General features: G+C 41.0%; 2 protein-coding genes across 2 annotated transcripts; both read left to right on the plus strand.

Annotated features, from left to right (window-relative positions):
* The first annotated feature begins 1899 nt into the window (after nt 1–1899).
* LOC117546196 lies at nt 1900–6285 on the plus strand. The gene is made up of 5 exons (XM_034216346.1): nt 1900–2157; nt 2594–2708; nt 3907–4112; nt 4758–4918; nt 5919–6285. Exons 1-5 carry the CDS (start codon nt 2079–2081, stop codon nt 6003–6005), a joined length of 648 nt encoding a protein of 215 aa, XP_034072237.1. The 5' UTR covers nt 1900–2078; the 3' UTR covers nt 6006–6285.
* Nucleotides 6286–11108: 4823 nt separating this feature from the next.
* Nucleotides 11109–16749, plus strand: LOC117546188 (trace amine-associated receptor 3-like). Its single transcript, XM_034216338.1, has 3 exons — nt 11109–11133; nt 15509–15656; nt 15930–16749. Exons 1-3 carry the CDS (start codon nt 11109–11111, stop codon nt 16747–16749), a joined length of 993 nt encoding a protein of 330 aa, XP_034072229.1.
* The last annotated feature ends 8941 nt before the right edge of the window (nt 16750–25690 follow it).

The following is a 25690-nucleotide window of genomic DNA, read 5'->3' on the forward strand; positions in this document are numbered from 1 at the left end:
GGCCATAAGGCTGTTGACGGTCTTATGTATCCATTGGTTGGTTTTGTGGCACATTTGTAACGCTGTGCCAACTTGGGCAAGCACGCAGGCAAACTTGAGCGCACACAGGGTGGAGAGGTGGAGTGAGGTTGAGCGGTGGAGAGAAAGGGAGAGAGTGAGAGATTGAGCGAGGCAGAGAGCCTGTGCAGCGGTCTGCTTGCGCACAGAGCAGGAGTTTGTGAGAGAGCCGGCTTGAGAGTAAATATCTCTTCAAAATATAATTGATTGCCAGCTGAATTGCTTGCTCGTTGGCTAACTGATTTATTCTAATGTGCCTGCATCTGGCGCTGAGTTGCCATATTCCTTTCGTGAACCACTAGCAAGAGTAAACTAACTGACAGGCTGCTGTGCCGCATCTCACTCAAAAACCCACACGACTCAACCCAGCGAAAAACCAGTCTTGCGCGCAGCCTTTCATTCAGAATTTCCTAGCAAAAAAAAAAATGATATTAAACTAATACAAAAATAAATATTAGGACAAAGCACTACAAATAACAACAATAAACATAATAATAAAACAATAAAAATGTGGTATTCAGCCCTTATTAAAACAGCGGGCCCAAATCCTGGATGGGCGGGCCCGGCCCCATGGGGCCCGCCCATGGGGCCGGGTCTGCTAGAGTGACTCGTGACTCCAAACTTGATAGAGCATTAATCACAGAAGTTGTGATGAATGCTTGTTTACTTGGATGCATACAAGTTATAAAGTTGTTTTTTTCACCATTAAAAAGCAGTACCTTAAAATTGTTGTTAAAAGGAAGCTACTGTTCATTGTATTGGGTTTATTGAGCAGTCAATATAATGTAATGATTTGGTACAGCAAATGTTGCTCCCTAGCTAGCTATCTAGCATTAATCCTGTGTAGGGCACAGCATCCATGTGCGATTTCAGACAACGCTACCTGGTTGAAATTCACACAATGTGCAAGTGGTTACATTATTCAACAAGACAGCTTTCAAAGGGAAGTATTTCAATTGAGACACAGCAAGGGACTCGCACCAACACGCACGAGTGGCCGGCGCAGGTGCAAAAAAATCACAAAGAAGCTCAGATTTTAACAAACACAAGAGGGGGTGTTATCTAAATATTTGCTGCAGGCTAATGCACTTTAAACTTTTTAAATGAATTGCAACTGCATAAAAAGTATAATTCATAAGTTTGTCTTTTCAGTGGAAGATGCAACTATTTTCATCTCCTCACAGAGTTTGCATCATGTGTTGATGTTTGGATCTTACATCATATGTTTGCTTTGCAGCATGGAGGATGTCCTTTACACCTCTGATTGGGAGGATCCCTCTGAGATGAGAGGGACTTGGCTTGGCAACTGGAAGGTCACCAGTTCAAGACCAAGTGCTACCGAGGTGTCCATGAGCAAGGCACTGTTCCCTACACTGTTCCCCGGGCGCCGTTCAAAATGGCAGCCCACTGCTCCTAACACAGGATGGGTCAAATGCAGAGAAACAATTTCCCCACGAGGATTAATAAAGTATATTAATATCAGAATACAGTATATTTGTAATGTTTGGTGTTATTGGGTAGATACTATACATCAACAAAGTACCTAAACTGTTTCAGGATTTTATGAGGAAGAGCTTATTTTAGGTGCTAGAAACAGTGTTTCTACTGTTAAAAAGCCTGCTTTAAACTTAGCAGACTCTAGTAGAACAAGTCAAACATCAACATTGTGCCCGCTTACCTGTCGGTTCTGAACTGAATAACACAAATATGTTATTTTCTGCTGTGCAGGAAGTGCTGTCATTTACATTTCTTGTTGATCTGTAAAAGAAATTGGTGAAAATACGCTGCTGCATGATGGGAGGAAAGAGTTCCAACCACAGAAACTATACACAAACAGTTTGACTGACAGCTGTGGAGTCATCACAGAAATAAAGTGCTGGCACTGCAGAAACCAACATGAAAGTCCAACCTAAAAACTTCCTATTTCCTGTCTAATGAAAATCTTGTCACCAGAATGAAGTCTTTGCGATGTTAGTTCATGTCTTTGCTCTGTGCTGCCGGTGTTCTCCAAAGTGTGAGAGATGGCAGAAAAGATGACAGCTTGCAGCTTCTTCATCATCTTCACAATTTATCTGACCTTCATCTTACACCCGAGCCATGGTAAGTCACCATCAACTACACAGTCACGTTTAAGGCTTGTTTTTGTATGTTCTATTATGATAATGATGGTATAACTAATAATTCATCTAATGATCCAACATACTTTCTACATTTGAGTAACCCTAACACTTGTTTACTCATTTGTATTTCTGACACAAAGCAGCAGCAGTCAGAATATTAATATACTGAACTTTAAAATAAATTGAACACTGATTTAATGTTTAAAAAAAGAGGTGAAAGAGGGATTTGTTGATGCGGTGTACCGCCCGTAATTCGCTGTTCTATGTGAAAAATAGTCCTGACAGAGAAAATGTACTTCTTAAAAGCAATGAAATGTTGTCTGTATGGTTTTCTTATAAAAGTGGACTAACAAAAGGAAAGTCAGCTCATGAGTGTGACGTGTTTTTCTCGTTGCTGGAATTGTTTCTGTTATCAGGTTTCGGGGTGATTCAGCCTCAGAATCTGACCGTGACTCCGTCCGCCACCATCAGCTGTGAACACAATGCAAACGTCAAATCTGTGAAAGATGTTCGACTCAACGCCATTTCCCAGTATGTATCCTCGTGTATTTATGTTTAGTTCAAAATTAAACTGCATCTCCTCATCTACATAAACATACAGTATGTCACCCGACCAAACACAACACACTACTCAATTACCAAAGAAGCAAAGTGTAGTTGCTGCTGGGTTGAAAATGCAATGTGACAGTAAATTAACTCACATTGCCTTTAAGTTTGAAGCCACTTTACAGTTGTTGTAAACCAGAAAAACATCCCTGAAAGTAAGAAGCCAAATGTTTTAAATGTGTTTTTCTTTAGATGACAAAATGTGACGTGAAACAAAAATCCTCATATTTGGACCAACATGAAAAGTTGGGTCTACTTTTGTTCAGCTCAATACCTTTCCCCTGATTTATAATTGAAAACAAAGCATTTAATGAATACTGTGTACGTGCACATTTAACATGCTTTTAGCAGTTTTATTGAAGCTGAAGGTGTTGCCTTGGACTTATAGACAAGGCGAAAACAAAACAACGAAAAAGAAAAGACCAGAGAGGGCAAGAGGAACAAGCGCCAACCTGCATTATAAGGATTCACAAGGACCATATGAGTCTTAACGATACCCATTATCATCATGGTGAAATTATGGTTAAAAACTACACACATGAAACAAACAATGAAGCTACATAAACCTTTTTTAACCAGAAATTAACATTAAAGTAACTGGAAATCATTCTCTTGTCTCAGGCCCAGCTTGTTTTAAAAGCTCAAACTCCATGTCGCTTTTATTATTACACTCAAAACATGTTCTCCATCACACTATATAAATTCCCCAGTTATTTCCAAATACAATCCTTTGGTTCATACTCATTGCTTTTATAACTAGTTATTATTTTATTTGTTTATTTCATTTCAGTTCCAAACTAACTGCATTCAGATGTTGCTGTTTTATGCAATTATTTAAGTTACACAATAAATTCAAACTATTTGATTCAAATTAAATTCATAATTACACATTTCTGCCAATTTACCCCTTTTTTTACTATTAATAACTACATATATTTACATATAACATGGACCTCCATTAGCTTACTCACTACTTAACTCTTCAAATGTATTTTAAAGTTTTATTTTGATGGCGGTCATGAACCTTTTTTGGCCTGGTTTGGTCTTCTCATCTTTCAATTGTGGTGGAAAAGGGATACAATCTCCTAAAATGGTGAACAAAAATATTCCTTTAACCTCTCAGAACAGACCCAAGCACAATGCTCTGCCAGAAGGGAATGAAAGACTGTAAAGACATCATCATGCATCAAAAGGATCCCAACAAGTGGCTTTTCATCCTACTCAACATCGGGCCAGAGGCCATGAAGATGAAATACGAGTGTGAGTTCACGGTGGAAGAAGGCGGGTTGGATAAAACCGAGTTAGGAGATGCAACCATACTCCTTTCAGGTATGTAAATACAAGGCAATGAGGAAATACAACACAATACCATTTTTATGTGAAATGCATAGTGACTGTACTAAAATACAAAACGTTTTCCTTTTCCTATGTGTTAAATAGATTTTAGTGCATGTAAATGGTCTGCAAAGGCTAAAATCCCTGTGTTTTCTCCAGTGGAAGTTTCTCTCCCACACACTCCCCCCTTATTAAAGTAATCTTTCGTTGACAATTCGTCATGGCTTCTTAAATATGTGGATTTGAAGCTTAAATCGTTTTGATTGATTTAACTTTTCATTATACATACAGGAATTTCTATTACAATGTGGTAATGTTTTTTTCTGTGACATGTCTGAATACTTTCTTTAACATATTATTTAATATTCTATAAAATAACTGTCTTTAAAAAAAAAGAAAAACAAAGCAGTAGTATTCAAATGTTGATTGAATAAAATATTTGTAAGACTCAAATTGAAAAGCAACCTTTAGGGGGTTTATTTAAAATATTCCTTTTCTAAATACATCTCTGTTCATTCGGGATGTTTTTAACTTGAAGCTGTATTTGAGTTTGTGCTACTGATCCAACACCTCAACACTGAATCGATGTTTAAACCAGTAATATACAAACAGGAAATTGCATTTACATTTTTTTGTAAGGTCAAAAGGAAGTGACCTGCGCGCCTCAGCCTACGTCTTCACCTCCATCTTCACCTCCGTCTTCACCTCCATCTCATTTGCTCAGCTGGATTCTGATTGGTCTACTGGCTCTGATGTTCCTGTACAGCTGTCTCATCACCGCTTTCTACATCAGACTGACGGTACCTGTCTCTCTGACCGTCTTTCTGTCATAATCCTGGGGTTGATTGGGTTTCCTGTTTTATTTTTAAATGTATTTTCTCCTGTCTTGTTTCACTTCCTGTCTCTGTGTTTTCCTGCATTGCCAAGCTGTGACAGACGCAAATTGAGATGATGTCCCACATTTGATTGACAGGCAAGAGAGGGCTTTCACCTTGTATCAGATGTTTATCAATCAATCAATCCGTTGCCTGCATTACGCCCTACTGGCACACAAATGCACAAGCTACCAGCAGAGTATGATGCAAACTTTGACAAAGAAAAGGAGGTACAGCTACTCTGGGAAACTTTTGACTCATGTGTGAAGCCGGTGGAGGGAAATTCCCAGAGAGCTTTTTGTGACATTTGCTAGAGTTTCTAGCATCGAGGTGAATATGACTTGAAGTGTAAAAACTAAATGTGAGACCTAATGCATACGCTCATGGTTTATTTCTTAAGATATATCACGATGATATTGAATAGTACGGAATCAGACAGGAACAAAACAACACCACACATCCGGACCCACACAGAAAGAAAGACAACAAACACAAGACAGACTTATATACACAAACAGGACTAATCACAAAGACAAGACACAGCTGGGGAGGACAGGCAGAAACACAAGAGTAGCAGGTGAAAGGAATCAGACAATCAGACAGGCGGGAAAACACAGAGACAGAGACAGGGCAATAAAGGATTTTCTAGGATCCACAATATCAATACTAAGGCCTCCCAAATGTTGGCAAAATAAGGAATGGTCTATAAAACTACAAGTTACTCCCTACAATTTCTACTTTCTCTGTCAACCTGATTTCCTACTCACTTTTGAACTGAACTAAGTTTTTCTTTATGGCAGTTACAATTCATATATTGTTTTGATTCCTATATCACTAGCACTGGGGGCTTGTTTTTACTCATTAAGTTATGACTAAGAGAATAAAACAGTGATACATGTGCTGCTTCTCTGTTTCTGTGTTTCAGTGCAGTGACACAGATCCCGAGAACTCCACATACGTAGAAATGCGGAAAGCTCCTCGGCCGTGTTCACCGGACATCTACCGTGGGTAGCCATCGTTCTTCATCTTCGGCCTCATACACCATGTAATGAGGGGGTGTTTTTCATGCCGCTGTTATCATAATTGCATATATTTATATTGTAAATGAGTGGAAAAGTCCTGCAACAACTGCAGATAGACAGCAGGGGGAGACAGAGACTGTCTACATGCTTGTATTATGTATGCAATGTGGCACCCTGATGTTATTGATTGTATTGGATATATATATATTGTAATTTATTATGAATTTTAAACTTTTTTTCTATAATGCAACATTTTCTTACAAACTAAAAGTCAAACATGTTTTATATTTATACATGATATAAATGTTAGTGTATTGATACAGAACTATGCTATACAGAAAATGCATGTATGTACAGTATATTTCTAGTTCTGATATGGGTATGATTTGTAACAATAAAATCTCAAATTAAGGTTTATAGAGGTCAGGCTATGTTTTATAAAATAAATATGTGTCACATGCAAGAGCAGGATAATAATATTGGCAAAATAACTTTTAAGAAAAATAAAGATATAATGGGCCTACTGCAAATCCTCACACACAATTACTCTTATAGAAATCTGGTAATGAGTTTTTCCCTCACTGTCTGCAGCAGGAATGAGTCCCATTGAACAGAAACACAGATCACTCTTCTCACGCTCACAGTGAATATGAGAGACAAGTAGGCTGACAAAAAAAACAAAGCAGCCGGTGTCTGACGGTCTGTGAACTGCAGGCATTGCAAACATGTCAGTGAGGGTGTGGGAATGCCTGAAAAGAAACAAAAGCATCTCAAGTCATTTGTTTGAACGTTCCAGCTGTCAAACTTAAATATACTGATGTAAATATAGCAGGTTCACGAGCATAGCCACTGTTCCTTATTCTACTTGTGCTCAGTTTTCTCTGTCTTTTCTAAAGTACTCTATCATCTGAAGCACTTTGACAATAACAACTCAAAGTCATACCTACACTTCTTCTCCCTGGCCTTCTAGTCAGAGCGGAGCACGACTCCTGACTTTTCCCTGTGTTTTTTATATCTGTTGTAATTTATTGTCTTTTATTGTGATTGTAGTATTGTGTTTTTATTACATGTACTGTACAGCACTTTGGCTCGACCAAAAATCGCTTTTAAATGTGCTTTATAAATAAAACTTGATTTGATTTGATCCATAACATACATCTTGATTATCATTTGCATCTCTAAAAATGTCTTTCTTTTTACATGTATGCTAGCTGTGATGCTACAGTGACTCCTGTTTACTTGTAAACTTGTACTTGAAGTTGTAATGAATACTGTAAAAAATAAATGTATATGTATGTAGAAAGTACGACATATGCATTGGTTTTCAGCATTTGCATTTGCAAGGTAATCCATCATTAGAAGGCCTCTTCTGAGCATCTGTAGCTCATAAGGGTTACAGTGTTAAAACACATAACGCATTTATTTTAATTTCTCTGTACAGAATTCAAAACATTGTGATTGGCTCCATGCAGATCTCAACATGGTAAGGGTTAAGCTAATGGTGCTAACAGCAAGAACAGTTAAAGGTTCACTTTAACTCAACACATACAAGTTATAAAGTTGTTTTTTTCACCATTTAAAAAGTAGTACCTTCAAATTGTTGTTAAAAGGAAGCTACTGTTCATTGTATTTGGTTTATTGAGCAGTCACTGTAATGTAATGATTTGGTACAGCAAATGTTGCTCCCTAGCTAGCTATCTAGCATTAATCCTGTGTAGGGCACAGCATCCATGTGCGATTTGAGACAACGCTACCTGGTTGAAATTCACACAATGTGCAAGTGTTTACATTATTCAACAAGACAGCGTTCAAAGGGAAGTATTTCAATTGAGACACAGCAAGGGACTCGCACCAACACGCACGAGTGGCCGGCGCAGGTGCAAAAAAATCACAAAGAAGCTCAGATTTGAACAAACACAAGAGGGGGTGTTATCTAAATATTTGCTGCGGGCTAATGCACTTTAAACTTTTTTAATGAATTGCAACTGCATACAAAGTATAATTCATAAGTTTGTCTTTTCAGTGGAAGATGCAACTATTTTCATCTCCTCACAGAGTTTGCATCATGTGTTGATGTTTGGATCTTACATCATATGTTTGCTTTGCAGCATGGAGGATGTCCTTTACACCTCTGATTGGGAGGATCCCTCTGAGATGAGAGTTTGAGATCATCTGACATGAACACAAGAAGGTGTGAATCCTTAATGAGAGCAATAACTATCTGCTGATGTTTGTTGTGTAACGTTCCTGACACACACCCAGTCTAATGGGCTTCATTAGTCAGGTACAAAGGTGTGTGTGTGTGTGTGTGTGTGTGTGTGTGTGTGTGTGTGTGTGTGTTAATGTAAAAGCTAAAGGAATGGATAAACAACATATTGTAAGATGCACATATTTGCCATAATTTGTGAATTCCATGTGAAAAGTTAGGAATTCCTTGTCTCACCACACCGAGGCCTCTGACACCCTTTCATCAATCATTACATTACATTACATTTAGCTGACGCTTTTATCCAAAGCGACTTAGAATAAGTTCATTCGACCAAGAAGATACAAACTTGAAGAAAACAGATGTACTTGAATCATATCAAGTAGGCCTACATCAAGTTTCATAGAACCAACATATTTCAAGTCTTACTCTACTGGCTTTAGATAAACCAGTCCTTTATTAGTATATAAGTGCTTTGTTAGTAATTTTATTTCTCGAAGTGGAGTCGAAAGAGATGAGTTTTCAGTCTGCGCCGGAAGATGTGTAAGCTTTCTGCTGTCCTGATGTCAATGGGGAGCTCATTCCACCATCTTGGAGCCAGGATAGCAAACCGTGTTTTTGCTGATGGGAACTTGGGTCCTCCTCGCAGTGCGGGTGCAGCGAGCCGTTTGGCTGATGCAGAGCGGAGTGCACGTGCTGGGGTGTACAGTTTAACCATGTCCGAGATGTAGGAAGGGCCAGATCCATTCACAGCATGGTACGCAAGTACCAGTGTCTTGAAGTGGCCTGCAACGCCTGCCGCCTGATCCCGCGGCTCAGCCGCCACCTGCGTCTGGAGCACTTCCAGGCGCAGTATGTCTCGCCGGAAGAGGTGGAGGACTGGGACCTCGAGGTGGTGGAGATGGAGGAGCAGGATGTCGGTGTGCCCTTCGTGTTCGCCATGCCAGCGGGCCAGGCAGCCCCGTTCGTCGAGGAGGAAGACGACAACGACGCCTCGTTGTCTGATGCTTCCGGGGCCGGCCTCCAGGAGGGTCCACAGCGGCAGGACTTCCCGGCAGTGATTACTATGGCGGTGGAGCATGCAGGCTTGCCACTCCCCCCACCACTGCCACCGAGGCCGGTGAGCTGCCTCCCTCAGGGCAAGGAGAAAAAACATATTGTAAGATGCACATATTTACCACAAGTTGTGAATTCCATGTGAAAAGTTAGGAATTCCTTGTCTCACCACACCGAGGCCTCTGACACCCTTTCATCAATCCTTTCAGAAGTAAATGGTTTTACTTTGTACAGGAAGTATAAGGATTCTTCTAACAAAGGGGGACAGCTAAGCACAACAGCAAGATGTTCAATACAATTGGTCAGATCTTCCTTTGAGTACCTTGGCATAAGCTTTTCCTGGGTGGTTGAGCAACATGATACCTTGATATAAAAGAGGAGTTAGCCCTTGACCATCACTCAAGATTGAAGAGACATGTCTGCCAGAAACCTGAACAAGGTCTACAGCCTTTAATATTGCTGGGCAAATCTCATCCATACCTGGCGCTGTGATATTGGGATATGGGTAATGCTTCCCTATAATCTTTCAACTTTTCATTATCCATCGACAACATTTTGGATGTGTTTGGGAGCCCTTCAAAGTGCCTGACAGTATCAGGATATCAGCAGCTCTCCTCCTGAGCTGAACACTCTGAAACCCTGTGTCCCTTTCCTGAGTCATCTGGGGGCTGCCAGACCTTTCTTGAGACAAACCAACAGTCAATCTCATTGGCCTTCCCAATCTCTATGTCGTTTTTGTTTCAAAAATAACCCTGGAACAACCAGGCCCAAAAGGCTAAATGACCTAATCCATTGTCTAGAAGCAAGTTGGCTTCATTGATCCTTTGACCATAACTCTGAGGAGCCACTCCCACAATGTAACTTATCAGCATGGCCCACTTGGTTTCAATACTTCAAGAAAAATGTTAATCTTTTAAGATTCTTTACACTGTAAAACCACTCTTGATGAGAAGGAAAAAGTGGCATCCATAATCAAATAAGATGATGTCAATGCCGGGAATTACGAAATATGGTTGCATGAAAGTGATGAAGACTGGGATAAAGATGACTGCAGAAAACAAAGTAGAGCTTAGGGATTTCAGTTTTAGCTAGAGAGAAAGTAATAGTAGGGGCAGGACGGATGAGAAGAGATATATCAACTTTGAGCTTTGCCAGAACACAGCAGCTTCTCACCCAGGGCCGGCCCTTGGCATAGGCAGTATAGGCGAATGCTAACCCCTAATTTCCACCGGTTCCGTCTGCGTCGCGTCACGGCCGCGCTACGGCCGCATTACGGCTACGCCGCGGCGTTCGCACAGATCGCGGCCACTCTAGTCAATGGGTGCTATTCCACCACACGCAGTGCGTTACGGCCCGTCCACACAGCGGCGTGCGTTGAAGCTTCCAACGCTTCTGCCCATTCACTTTGAATGGGGTGACGTCACTTTTAGCCGAACTGCATTTTGGGAAGCGACGTGGAGCGTTGCTGGCGTAGCTGGCGTCAAAAGTTGAGCAATGTTCAACTTTTGACGCCTCGACGGAGGCGTCAGCCAATGAAATCCAGTTTATGCAAATCTGCCAGTACAATCGCTAGCCAATCAAACCGCGTGTATGCTGGGAGAGACTACGCAGGTCATTTCCTCATATTCAAACAAATTGAGGGAAAATTCATTGTAGCGGTAGTGAATCACCCGGTGCTGTATGATCAGTCTCTGTTCATCTACCGGGATACAAACCGGAGGAGCGAGGCATGGAGGGAGGAGGCAGAGACAGTGGGTGAAACTGGTAGGTTTTCGCCTGTTTGGGGATTTTATATCCAGTTTACTTCGTTTTAACATTGCTATTGCTTTGTATGTCGGGGGCGGGAGATTCATGTGATTGGTTGTTGGTCGTGTTGCTCGCAAAAAATCCCCAAGCTTCAGATACGCCCACCTCCAAGCGTCAACGCACGCTGCTTTGTGGACGCTCCGTTACGGCTCAGAAGAGTCTCGGCACAGGGCTCCTCTAAAATTAGGATGAATCCTATTTTTGACGCGACGCAGCCGTAAGGTAATGTCAGGCAGGCAGGAAGTGGAATGGTCAGAGCATCGGATTTCACATCGCATAAACACCATTTCCAAACGTGCATTGCGGCTAAACCATCGAATCACCGAGCTGAGGATCTTACCTACGTCTGTTTCCGGTATTGTTTATGACGGATGTATTTTGTTATACACACATTCCTTCACATTTACATTAAAGTATTTCGTGAGGCCTTCTAAAATGTTTTTAAATATAACTACGGTTCTAGTTGAAGAGTTTATAAATTAACATGAACCGAAGCTGTTGCCTGGCAACGCAATCGCACAACGTCACATCCGTTAATCCCACATCCACACACATCAATCTATCAATAAATCAATCAATGTTTATTTATATAGCCCAATATCACAAATGTTACATTTGTCTCAGTGGACTTCACAGTTTGTACAGAATATCAGTATGACAATACGACACCCTCTGTCCTTAGACCCTCACATCGTACAAGGAAAAACTTCCAGAGAAAACCCCACAGTTTAAAGGGAAACATGGGAGAAACCTCAGGGAGAGCAACAGAGGAGGGATCCCTCTCCCAGGACGGACAGACGATGCTGTGTGTAAATCGAAAATATATTACATTTACAACATATGTAGATCAAATGTTAGGAAATGCATGTGTCTATAATAAGAAGATGAATCCACGAGGATGTCAGCAATCTTGTGGGAGCCATCAGGGAAGTAGTATGGTGAGAGTCTGGCAGGACCGCAGAGACAGGTTCAGCCATGACTCGAAGTCCAGGACTCAGATCCAGTACTCAGGATAGAGGATCCAGGACACACGACCACAGCAACAGGATTAGCCACGACTCAGGATCCCGGCGTAGATATGGACACAAAAAAGAGATTTGGGGGAAACTGGGTTAATCGGAACATGAGAGTACACAGGTACAGACAGACAGAAAGACGGAGTAAGGTGCCCCCCTTAACAGTCCAAGCCTATAGCAGCTAAACTAACGTGTCTACATACATGCACTCCCTTAGGATAGGTTGAGGGAAAAGGGTAGCAAGTAAGAAGTAGGAAACAGAGGTGTAGAGGCACACACAGGGAGAAAGGTCCCCATTGGAACCTGAATTTGTCAGAGGTAGGAGTGGGTCAGTGGTTACGTTCCACACTCCCCGGCTAGGCTAGGCGTTCTCTGCAACCTGTTACCCTCTAATAACCTCGAGAGGTCATAGAGGGGAAAGGTTTGGATAAAGTTTTAAAAATAAGATCTACGTTTTTAGGATTTAAGTGAAAGAGTAAGAACTAAAATGTATAGGTGAAGAGGCACAACGTATCTACGTTAATGCACTCTTATTAGATTATTTTATTTTATCACTATAAGCTTTATCAAAAAGGAAGATCTTAAGCGCACTCTTAAAAACGGATAGGCTGTGGAGCTTGATAAGAAAAGGCTCTGGCTCCCATTGTACTTTTAGAGACTCTAGGAACAACCAACAACCCTGCATTCTTGGAACGCAATGCACATGGATTAACATCGATTTAATACATTAATGTAGCCTTTTTTTCTGCTAAAAGAGGTGTCGACCAGCTGGGGCAACAAGAAAATCGGCGTAATCGAGTGTGACTATTAAAAAATAAATCACTATTATATTAATATTGACAATAACAACCGACCGTCGGGGTAACATTTACTTGGCATTTCCGGGTATATCTCCACTGGTTGGGCCATGTTAACAATACCGTGTAACTGTCACGTTTGAAGGGACGAAATCGTGACATCTTCACGTCTCCTAGCATGGTAAATCGTTACATGTTCACGTCTTGCCATGATACCGGGTTGGTTAAATGACATCATAGCATTCCTTTCTCTGATAATCATCATTTCCATTGCAGGATAGAGAGTCAATAATTTGGATGTCCAGTGGGAGGGAGTTCAAGAAGCGGGATGCAGAGCAGCTGAAGGCTCTTGACCCCAGGGTGTTTCAGTGGAAGGGAAGCAGAAGAACTAAGAGTGATGGTGGGTGTGTTGATGTGCAGGAGGTCGGAGAGGTATAGAGGAGTGACGTCGTGGATAGCCTTAACGGTGTCAGGAATGGGGGGAAATCAGTACCCAAATGCAAATTGCTCTAATCGCTCAAATTTCACCACGGCTGTCAGCACGTCATTCAAACAGGACGTGCTGGCAAGGGGGCGGGGCTCATCTCCATGTAAATAATATGGTAGATACCAACTACTAAATGAACATATTTTACCGTGATGTAATTGTAATACACGTTTCAAAATGATGCCGGAACGACTACATACTGGTTAGTAAAAACCATGAATTAATGCTTTGACAAAAGGCACTTGTGAGGGCATCTTGTCAAATCGTGTCATCTTTGTCTTTACTTTGTGTGATCACCGGTACCATCTGGCAATTTTCGCCTCACGAAGACAATACGAAGGAAACAAGAAGCAAGGAAGGCAACACGACTATATGAACAATGACAACAATGCTGTCGTTAGCCATCGTATTTCGACGACATTGCATTTATTGGACAACAAAATTATGCAAACATATTGGGTGGTTTTGGCGCAGTGGTTAGAGCGTTGGTCATCAGATCAAGGGGCGTTGGTGAACTCCAGTTCGAATCCCGCCTCGGCCGCCACTGCGTCAGGCCGTTGTGTCCTTGGGCAAGACACTTTACCCGCATTTGCTCCTGTGGGTAATGTCCGCAGTAATGACTCTTACACACTCCTCTGTACCTCTCCGACCTCCTGCACATCAACACACCCATCCGCACACTCAGATCTTCTGCTTCCTTCAGCCGCTCTGCACCGCTCTGCACCCCGCCTCTGGAACTCCCTCCCACCTGACATCCGCAACACTGACTCTCTCCCCATTTTCAAATCACGCCTCAAAACATATCTCTTCACACTCGCATATCCACCCTGATCATTATCCATCACACATCCTCTGTTTTATTTATTTGATTTGTTGCATTGTCTTGTTTATGTTTCTTATGCTGGTGTTAGGTATTGTGTATCTTGTTTTTTATGTGTTTGTACGGCGACCTTGAGAGCCTTGAAAGGCGCCTATATAAAATAAATGAATTATTATTATTATTATTAATGTGTACTTGTAAAGCGCTTTGAGCACCTGTAAAAGTGCTCTAATAAAACATGTAATGCATTATTATTATTATTATATTATGTAAATAACCCAACTTGTGTTCTGTGAAACTGAAAAGGATATTACATTGTTGTTGTTACTTTCGTTGCAGTTGTATGTCTTAAATGTAATGTAGGTTAACTTCCTGTTTTATTTAGATGCTTTTATTTTGAAGGCGAGTTTACGCTGTTGACAGGAAGTTGTTGTTGCTATGGAAACAACCTAACGGAGATAAGTAATATCTTCTAATCTACATAAAAAAACGGAGAAAGTAAAGAATAAAGTGTATGTTTAAATGTTAGCACCCCCCGAAGAGGCACAAGCTCTTACGTTGAGTCTGGATACTGTACATTCTAAATCATCAGTAAAGTCTAGGACCATATTTGTGTGTGTGGTTCGGGTGCCATTGTGTGGCCTTCTGTAGGCATCGTACTTGCTTAGGCTGTTGCTTGGCTGTTAACCAACTTCAGGGCCATCTTCGTGCGAAATTCACAATTCCATATTCGTGTGTCCATCTGGTGTCAATTTCGGGACAGTGTGACAGGGGCTTAAACATTGTTTCTAACGGGATCAGAGTAAAATGCTTTTGTTTAGTTACACAAAAAGGTAATAAGTAACACCAGTGTGATTTTGATGAGATTATGACCATCCTGGCAAGAATTACTGGAGGGTGCCAAATCCGGCAGCAATACCACCAGCTCTGCCAGATTTAGAAGCCCCCCTGCCATTTAATACACCATGAATCCAGAGTAAATTGATTTTGTATGGTTAAACATGAAGGTAATAACTAACACCAGGGTCATTTTTGTGAGAGGATGACCGTCCTGGCCAATGTTAGTGGGGGAGTGCCAAATCCGGCAGCCATTACATCTGATGCATGGAAGCAAATGATGAAGACTGAGATGAAGATGACTGCAGAAAACAAAGTAGAGTTTAGGGATTTCAGTCTTAGCTAGAGAGAAAGTAGGGCAAGACAGAAGAGAAGAGATATATCAGCTGTAGAACAGAGAGCTTTGCCAGAACACAGCAGCTTCTCAACACGTCTCTCTGCAGATGGAGACTTCGCAAATGGTTGAACTCTGCTTTCCACAACTCTTCAACAAATCCTGCAGGAAGCCTACGACAGCTCAGTCAGATGTCCTGCTTGGTTACATCCTGCTGTCCTTCATCGCTCTGATCACTGCAGCTCTCAACCTGCTGGTCATCATCTCTATCTCCCACTTCAGGCACAGACAAACTTTCAGCTTAAACTTATATATGTTAATGATTGAAAAGTAACATGATTTAGCAACGCATTCCTTTTAATTAATGTTTCAGATAATAAATGTTCTGTTTTAAATGATAACATATTCAAACCTGTCGTTGTGTGTCAAAATAGTTAAAGCAGGCACTCCACAACAAATGCATATCCATTCAATTCTTTTTTTGTGTTTTACTGCTGTTTGTTGTTACAAGCTATTGTTGATAATCTTATTTATGATGATATTCTTCCTTTCCAGGCAGCTCCACACTCCCACTAACCTCCTCATCCTCTCCCTGGCTGTCTCAGACTTCCTTGTGGGCCTATTTTTGATGCCTGTTACAATCATTTCAACAGAGGCTTGCTGGTACTTGGGTGACCTGACGTGTGCTCTGTATTTAATTGTTACTTTTGTCATTACCTCTTCTACGGTTGGAAACATGGTGCTCATATCCATTGATCGTTATTTTGCTATATGTGACCCTCTACATTACACCATCAGAGTAACTCTCAACAGAACAAAAATCTGCATCTGTCTTTGTTGGATTGGCTCTGTTATCTATAATTGTCTCATTTTAAAGGACTTTCTGAGACAACCTGATTCACAGAATTCTTGCCATGGAGAGTGTGTAGCTGTCATTGACAATATCACAGGAGCTGTTGACTTTGTCGTTACCTTTATTGCCCCCATTACTGTTATCATAGTTCTGTATATCAGAGTGTTTGTGGTGGCTGTGTCTCAGGCTCGAGCCATGCGATCTCATGTTATCGCTGTCACTATGCAACGTTCAGTTGGTGCAACTGTTAAGAAATCTGAGATGAAAGCAGCCAGGACTCTTGGTGTTGTTGTCCTTGTGTTTCTAATATGTTTTTTTCCATATTACACTCCATCCCTTATAGGTGAGGATATTGAAAATAGTAGTTCAACCTCACCCATTCTACTCTGGTTGCTGTATTTTAACTCCTGTCTGAACCCATTGATTTATGCCTCGTTATACCCCTGGTTTAGAAAATCTATCAAGCTCATTGTTACCCTTAAGATAGTTCAGTCTTACTCGTGTGATTCTAAAATACTGTAATGACGGGCTGGGGTTGAGATACATTCTAAAAAAACCTCTGTTCAGATGGACATATTGTTGCTATTGTTGCTGAGTCAGAATGCAATGTGTAATGGCTGAAGAAAGATTAGACATTATTTAATGTAGTAAAACATATGTAACTAAAAGATATTAAATAATTGAATACAGAATAAAACTGGAAAATATTACATTGTGTGGAAGAAGTAGTAGTTTTTAACCTGTGTGGACTTCAGCTTGACCAGTATTCTGGTAATGATATGTTCAATTGTTAATTTAGTAAACAGTATGCAGTACAGACTGATTGAGTATGTCGTTGGCAGAAGGTCAGTGTGCAACTTCAAACAAAAAGACAGAGCTGTCACGTGTGTGTGTGTGTGTGTGTGTGTGTGTGTGTGTGTGTGTGTGTGTGTGTGTGTGTGTGTGTGTGTGTGTGTGTGTGTGTGTGTGTGTGTGTGTGTGTGTGTGTGTGTGTGTGTGTGGTGTGTGTGTGTGTGTGTGAGAGAGAGAGAGAGAGAGAAAAAGGAGAGAAGGTTTTACTGACACATATCAGATTTGGTTCTCCAACACAATGACGATATAATATAACAAGAACACAAATAAATCTTGTTGAGTGCTAACACATGTTTATTTTACCATTGCCCATGATCATTTACATGTACTGTCTCTTGCAATAATGAGGGATTGAAATGTAGAAAAACATTCATAATATTTAGGCAATACAAATTAAAGCTTCAATCAGCGATGATCGGGACCTCGCTAGGGCTGCTCGATTAAGGCAAAAATCATAATCATGATTATTTTGGTCAATATTGAAATCACGATTATTAAATATGATTATTCATTGACTTTGAAAACATCAATTTATTGAACTTTAAAAAATAATAATAGTAATTTGAACAGTATCTTTTTAACAGTTGATTACCCTGAACCTTAAGTATAATTCAACTGAAAAACCAATACAAATATAAATAAAATAAATTATACATTTAAATCTACATTTAAATAAATAATATCAAATTAATAAATACCAATAAAGAAGATCAACAAATATTTTGGGCTGCACTTCCACATCCTACTGAACATAATACAAATAATAAATACATATAAATTAGATTATTGGCAAAGTATTCAGCTGAAGCCACATCTTTTTCAACTTCCCCACGGCCTTTGTCATAAAGGGCAGGCCAGGGTTCAAGTTATGTGGGAGCCAATGGGAGCTGAGCTCCCATAAGGAGGGTCTGAGCTCCCATGAACACAGTGAAATTATACATCCGTGGGGGTCGTTAATACATTACCAACAACCATTATTTTAATCACAAATAATGCATGTGTCAATGTAACGAGTATTGTTTACGTTAACGAGGTAAATAGGCTAAAAGAAAAACATGTTTTCCAAAAGAACTACGAATCGTATTCTCTCTTGAATGACAATATGCCTGCACTTCACCTCCAAAGTGCGCAATGAATTATTGGCAATCTATGCCTGTGAGCGTGCTGCGCGAGCCGAGATGATGTGTTATGGGGTGTGCGTATAGTTGAACCTTTTCATATTTAAGTTTGTAGCAATTAGAGTGCTGCTGCTGTGTGTGTGTGTGTGTGTGTGTGTGTGTGTGTGTGTGTGTGTGTGTGTGTGTGTGTGTGTGTGTGTGTGTGTGTGTGTGTGTGCACATTAGTTTTAAAGACCCCCATGAAGCTCAGATTATAACTCGAACCCTGGGGCAAGCAGTGCAGATCTGGTGAAATGATGCTGAGATGGCATCGCATAACGCTTGTCCATAGTGTTTTTAAAAAAACATTTAATTTATATTTTATTAGACATTTTCAAAGACAAAAACATACGGACAAGGACATGGCTCACACACACCACAAACAGAACAGGACAATAACATGAAGGGTGGGGGATAGGGGGATTACAGTGTTACATTTTATGTATGCATATGGATTTGTATTTATACATGATTTGCTTCATAACATAGATATGCTTCATTGTTTCCTCATTATTATTATAAAACAAAAACATTTACAATCGATAAATAAATAAATAAATGGATAAATAGTCAAATAAATATATATATCCTTCATTATTATTACCATTGTTTTTCTGTTTCTTCATAGCTTATTTCTCTTTATTTATTAACATTATTAGAATTATTATATGTATTATTGGCAGCCGAGATGGTTTGAGTCCAGAGGCCTGTACTACGAAGCTGGATTTTCTCTTAGCGGCTAATTTCAGGGAAAACTCCGGCTTTCCGGTCCTACGACGCTGGTTCTCTTTTTAGCAGGCTAGATCTCCATGGTAACTTATGCTGTGCGGCTAACCTGCTCCGGAGCAGGTTAGATTGCAAGCTAAGAGATCAACTCAGTGAAAGCACCGCCTGCTGACCAATCAGAGCTCAGTGTGCGGAGTTTAAAGCGATCAAGTCATATTACAGGAGAAAGGAAATACAGAAAAACTGCCGTTGCAGGAAAGACGGCCGGCAAAAATCACCGACTGTGTGAACGTGAACATTAATAGAATATCACCTCCATCTTCAGAGCAATCTGACTATTATAACATTAGCGTTAAGAAAGCTTACTTAAATATCTGCCACAACATAAGTACACTGAGTGCAGACGTCGATGTGTCCTATTATCATTCATATCATATATTTCCTTATCTGAGTCAGCTGAGCCGTATCTGGCCGTGCAACACTCACAGTGTCACATACTGTATGCAGAAGGATTATTTTAAGCAACACATTAAGTTGACGAAACACTTGAGACAAATATAATTAAAGTCAGATCGTGTCTTAGACGGGGCAGTGATATCATAAACCTGTTAATGTACGCATTCAAACACTTTTTCTTTTACCAGCTGTATTCACCTTGCAGGTGCAGCTCTGTGGCTTTGATCCTGGATAAAGTGTTTAAGTCATGGATGTTTAAAGTTTAACTTCTTCATATGTCTAATATTAAAGTTCACTTTTCATTCAGGAAGTATGACGCTGCGCTGTCAGTACGCTTCTCCATGTTTGTGATTGGTCGAATGCTCCAAATACCACCCCTTTCATGTGAACGCGCACCTAACTAGATAGGAAACGGCTGGCTTGAGCGATCCACTTGATAACCAGCGTCGTAGGACCGTTTAGCGACAGCGCGTATGTTTTGGATTAGGCCAACCGGCTAACTCAAACATATCCAGGTTAGGAAAATCCAGCTTCGTAGTACAGGCCTCAGGAAAGCCCTTATCTTATCCCAGAGCCTGTTTTCTGGCTTAACCAAATATAACAGGGAGAAAGCAGCTTCTTCCATACTTAAGATGTTTAGGAAGTCCTCCAGCCATCTATTTAAATTGAAGCAGTTGGGCTTTCTGACTTTCCAGTTCATAAAAACGAGGCGTTTAGTTGAAAGGCATGCTAGGGCTATAAGTTTACTTACAAATCTTGATTGTATGCCATTGAGCGGGGATCCCAGCAAGCGGAGTTAAGAGTATCTCTATGTTCAGGATCTCAGCGAGTGTATCTCCAATTACGTCCCAAAGAGATTTTACAGTCGGACAGGACCAAAGACAATGTAAAAGGGTACCCACTTCCGCACAACCATGGATGCTAACATAGTGTTTGATCAATTTGTTTTAGTCCACAGGGTGTGATGTATGCTTTGTGAAGGATTTTTAACTGTATTACTCTAAACCGGACACACTTGGAGATTGATGTTGAGTTCGACCAGATTCTGTCCCACTCAACTGGGGTAAGGGTGATGCCTAAGTACTGCTCCCATCTTTTCTGTGTCTGCAGATTAGTATTGGCGGTGGTGGTGAGGAGAAGCATATATACCTGAAATAATTCCTTTCTCGTTTACAAGTCTTTTTAGGTTCATATCAAGGTGTTCATGACAACTTATCTTTATACCTTTTGATGTTAAGTTTTTAATATTTGATTTTAATTGCATATAGGAGAAGAAGAGGGATTGATTCAGATTAAACTTGTCCAACAACACTGTGAACGGCATTATGATATTGTTTTTTACTATTTGCCCAATGTGTTGTATGTCATGTGCTTGCATACTGTATGTATATTATTCAAAGGGTTACCTCCCATTGTGAATAGTGGGTTTTTCCATAATGGGCATGAAGGGAGGGAAATATCAGTGATGCCTAGCCTCCTTTGTACAGACAGGGTCGGCGTCATGGGGGGTCATTCGCGGGCCATGCCCCCCCAAATGAGTGACTGTGCCCCCCCAACGCAGGGCGGGCAAGCCTTGCCACTTTGCCGTTTTTGTTTTAATCATATAGGCTAAGTGAAAACGTTTCCACTAAAAGTTTTTTGTGTGAAATAAATCAGAAATAAAGAATACAAATAGAAAACACAGCCTGAGGTGTGCTCACTGCTGCTCTCTGATTGGTGTGTTGCTTGACCAATGACCCCCGACCTTTGTTGTGTTATTATTACGTGGCTGTGTGTTTAGATGAAAGCCCAGTGGCGATCTGTTCATCTGTTACACTGATTATACAGTAAAGCCATCGAAAATAATATGATATACAGTACAGTACAAGTACAAGTACAAGTACTTCTGGGTTTCTGTTTTTCATTCAAGCTCGGCTCTGTGTGTGTGTCATACTTGCCAACCCTCCCGATTTTCGCGGGAGACTCCCGATTTCATAGCCCTCTCCCGCTTTCCTCCCGGGGTCATATTTCTCCTGCATTTCTGACTAAATCAGATTTACACACGACTGTTTCCACTCGGACTTTATTACAGCTACACCATTGTTTGGTTTCCATGGTAGCGCGTCTCTTTAGTAGCGTGCGCAACTAGATAGTCACAGAAAAACAGAACAAGAATGGACAACTCGACCCTCTGTTCAATCCTTTCCTGGTCCAGCCCACACATATGCTCCATCAAGAGGATGGTGCTACAGGCCGCAAGGCATTGCACTCAGAACTACAATAAGCACGTTAATGTTAATCTAACAGCTCCGTTGATCCACTAGCTAGCCTATAGGAAATACTATAGGACAGTAACACAAGAATACAGTTTAAAAGGGGAGTGATTAGTACAATATCCATAAAGAAAAAAAGTAAATCTGTTTACAGTTCTGTTTCATATGGGTGTTGAGAGATGTAGGTCCATCCCCCACCTAAAACATGTTCACATGGACAGGATACTAAATACATTTGCACACTTTTTATATGGTGGCCTATGTCCATATGTTTCTGTTTTGGTGGTCGTGCCACAACCGTGCATGTCTGCACAAGTCATAGGTGCGCTATACAATAGCACTACACCCCTGCAATGTGTGTGAAAGACAATAGACTTTTCAGCATGTTTTTTTTTTATTGAAGTTGCGTTGGTGTTTGTGTGTTGGTTGTTAATGGCAGTGTGAAACGTGCATTTTTGCTTTATTGGGGGGGTCTGGGGGGGTACGAAAACCAGTCAGTATCTGGTGTGAGGGGTAGGGTTAGGGGTAGGGTTAGGGTAATGTTGTGAATCGAGTGGCCTGTGTTCGTCGTTCATAACATACGCCTATTATGGTATGCCATAATACCACCACCATGGGCCACTCGATTCACAACATTACCCTAACCCTACCCCTAACCATAACCCTACCCGTCACACCAGATACTGACTGGTTTTCGGACCCCCCCAGACCCCCCCAATAAAGCAAAACTGCACGTTTCAGAGTGGCCTTTTATTGTGGCCAGCCTAAGGCACACCTGTGCAATAATCATGCTGTCTAATCAGCATCTTGATATGCCACACCTGTGAGGTGGGATGGATTATCTCTGCAAAGGAGAAGTGCTCACTATCACAGATTCTTTCAGATTTGTGAACAATATTTGAGAGAAATGGTTATTTTGTGTTTATAGAAAATGTTTTAGATCTTTGAGTTCATCTCATGAAAAATGGGAGCAAAAACAAAAGTGTTGCATTTATATTTTTGTTCAGTGTATGAACAAAACAAAGCCAAGAACAGTTTTGACTCTTCAAAGTGACCATATTTATTTTCCCAAATAAAGTTCTTGCCTTTTTTAAAAGCCTCGTCGATAGGTAAAAGCCCCGGTGCCTTTGCAGCTGGCTTTGGATTCGCCGCTAGTTTAGCAGCGCAGGCGTCTTCGTGCGCTTTTAACACACCATCGTAGTGATGGCGATGTTTCAGGTGACTAATCAGGTTGGAAGTATTATAGCTCGTTGCCTTTTTCCCTCCTCGTGGAACTTCTGCATTTGTTAATACAAATATAGCAAGCGAACTATCTAACTCTGAAACTTTGAAATAGTCCCATACTACCGACGACATGTTTGTTTACTGTCCTGGCTTCACGGCCGCACACCATTTACGTCACAGCCAGGCAGTTAGGGAGCGCTGGATTTGTGAAAAACTCCCCTCTTCCTAAACCACTAATACCACAGTACTGGCAAAACGGGAGGAGCCGAGTGAAAAACAAGCGCCCCTCATCCCAATCCACCCACACCGCAGTATTTTTTTCTTTTTTTTTACCCAAAAAATATATTGTATATTATCGGGGCTATTAATACTGTTATCGGGTTTATAATGACGTCATAATTCCTAATATCGGACCGATAATTATCGGGCCGATAATTATCGTGCACCACTAGAAATATATCATTCAAAAAAGAGAGAAAACCTTATTAAACTAGACGAACGCTCAATACAGGCGATGACGTCACGTTTGCGCGTCCCCGCGAACAGGGCTTCAATCTACGGCACAACACCGGCTTCAAGTTGCGTTCCCTGGATGAACTGAGCAGGCAGAGTGTCTGTAGCTTCACGGAGCAGGTAGCAGAGAGACAAGAAGCTAGCAGTAGCAGTCACTTCACAGAGCCGTCACTCAATGTGACCACGCCCTAATTTATGCAAACACTTTAAGACCTAATATAAATAAAATGGTCGTGTTAGAAAACAATTCACTCACAGATCCATAATCATGAAGGTGGAATCTAACTATATCCATAATAAAATGTATGGAGCCAGGGGTAGAAACATGTTTTTTTCTGCTGTAAAATTGGGCATTTTAACATGGGGGTCTATGGAAATTGCTCCTTTCTGCAGCCATCGCCTATCGGCCAATATATGAACTGCAGTGTGTGGCACTTCCGTATTGGCGTCCCGGCTATTCCCCAGAGTTTGCCCCTTGGGCGGGCATTTGAATTGTTGAAAGAGAGGGGTTTTAGGTGGCCATAAGGCTGTTGACGGTCTTATGTATCCATTGGTTGGTTTTGTGGCACATTTGTAACGCTGTGCCAACTTGGGCAAGCACGCAGGCAAACTTGAGCGCACACAGGGTGGAGAGGTGGAGTGAGGTTGAGCGGTGGAGAGAAAGGGAGAGAGTGAGAGATTGAGCGAGGCAGAGAGCCTGTGCAGCGGTCTGCTTGCGCACAGAGCAGGAGTTTGTGAGAGAGCCGGCTTGAGAGTAAATATCTCTTCAAAATATAATTGATTGCCAGCTGAATTGCTTGCTCGTTGGCTAACTGATTTATTCTAATGTGCCTGCATCTGGCGCTGAGTTGCCATATTCCTTTCGTGAACCACTAGCAAGAGTAAACTAACTGACAGGCTGCTGTGCCGCATCTCACTCAAAAACCCACACGACTCAACCCAGCGAAAAACCAGTCTTGCGCGCAGCCTTTCATTCAGAATTTCCTAGCAAAAAAAAAAATGATATTAAACTAATACAAAAATAAATATTAGGACAAAGCACTACAAATAACAACAATAAACATAATAATAAAACAATAAAAATGTGGTATTCAGCCCTTATTAAAACAGCGGGCCCAAATCCTGGATGGGCGGGCCCGGCCCCATGGGGCCCGCCCATGGGGCCGGGTCTGCTAGAGTGACTCGTGACTCCAAACTTGATAGAGCATTAATCACAGAAGTTGTGATGAATGCTTGTTTACTTGGATGCATACAAGTTATAAAGTTGTTTTTTTCACCATTAAAAAGCAGTACCTTAAAATTGTTGTTAAAAGGAAGCTACTGTTCATTGTATTGGGTTTATTGAGCAGTCAATATAATGTAATGATTTGGTACAGCAAATGTTGCTCCCTAGCTAGCTATCTAGCATTAATCCTGTGTAGGGCACAGCATCCATGTGCGATTTCAGACAACGCTACCTGGTTGAAATTCACACAATGTGCAAGTGTTTACATTATTCAACAAGACAGCTTTCAAAGGGAAGTATTTCAATTGAGACACAGCAAGGGACTCGCACCAACACGCACGAGTGGCCGGCGCAGGTGCAAAAAAATCACAAAGAAGCTCAGATTTTAACAAACACAAGAGGGGGTGTTATCTAAATATTTGCTGCAGGCTAATGCACTTTAAACTTTTTAAATGAATTGCAACTGCATAAAAAGTATAATTCATAAGTTTGTCTTTTCAGTGGAAGATGCAACTATTTTCATCTCCTCACAGAGTTTGCATCATGTGTTGATGTTTGGATCTTACATCATATGTTTGCTTTGCAGCATGGAGGATGTCCTTTACACCTCTGATTGGGAGGATCCCTCTGAGATGAGAGTTTGAGATCATCTGACATGAACACAAGAAGGTGTGAATCCTTAATGAGAGCAATAACTATGTGCTGATGTTTGTTGTGTAAAGTTCCTGAAAAAAATCCAGTCTAATGGGCTTCATTAGTCAGGTACAAAGGTGTGTGTGTGTGTGTGTGTGTGTGTGTGTGTGTGTGTGTGTGTGTGTGTGTGTGTGTGTGTGTGTGTGTGTGTGTGTGTGTGTGTGTGTTCGTGTGTGTTAATGTAAAAGCTAAAGGAATGGATAAACAACATATTGTAAGATGCACATATTTACCATAATTTGTGAATTCCATGTGAAAAGTTAGGAATTCCTTGTCTCACCACACCGAAGCCTCTGACACCCTTTCATTAATCATTACATTACATTGCATTTAGCTGACGCTTTTATCCAAAGCGACTTAGAATA

This window comes from Gymnodraco acuticeps, unplaced genomic scaffold (assembly GCF_902827175.1).
Source record: "Gymnodraco acuticeps unplaced genomic scaffold, fGymAcu1.1, whole genome shotgun sequence".
In the NCBI taxonomy this organism is placed as follows: Eukaryota; Metazoa; Chordata; class Actinopteri; order Perciformes; family Bathydraconidae; genus Gymnodraco; species Gymnodraco acuticeps.

Coding starts and splice junctions, on each gene's coding strand:
- LOC117546188 (XM_034216338.1), top strand. CDS start 11,109: ATGTCGGGGGCGGGAGATTCATGTG. Junction 11,134..15,508: donor GGGGGCGGGAGATTCATGTG/ATTGGTTGTTGG, acceptor AAATGGTTGAAC/TCTGCTTTCCACAACTCTTC. Junction 15,657..15,929: donor ATCTCTATCTCCCACTTCAG/GCACAGACAAAC, acceptor CTTCCTTTCCAG/GCAGCTCCACACTCCCACTA.
- LOC117546196 (XM_034216346.1), top strand. CDS start 2,079: ATGGCAGAAAAGATGACAGCTTGCAGCTTCTTCATCATCTTCACAATT. Junction 2,709..3,906: donor CGACTCAACGCCATTTCCCA/GTATGTATCCTC, acceptor TTAACCTCTCAG/AACAGACCCAAGCACAATGC. Junction 4,919..5,918: donor CTTTCTACATCAGACTGACG/GTACCTGTCTCT, acceptor TCTGTGTTTCAG/TGCAGTGACACAGATCCCGA.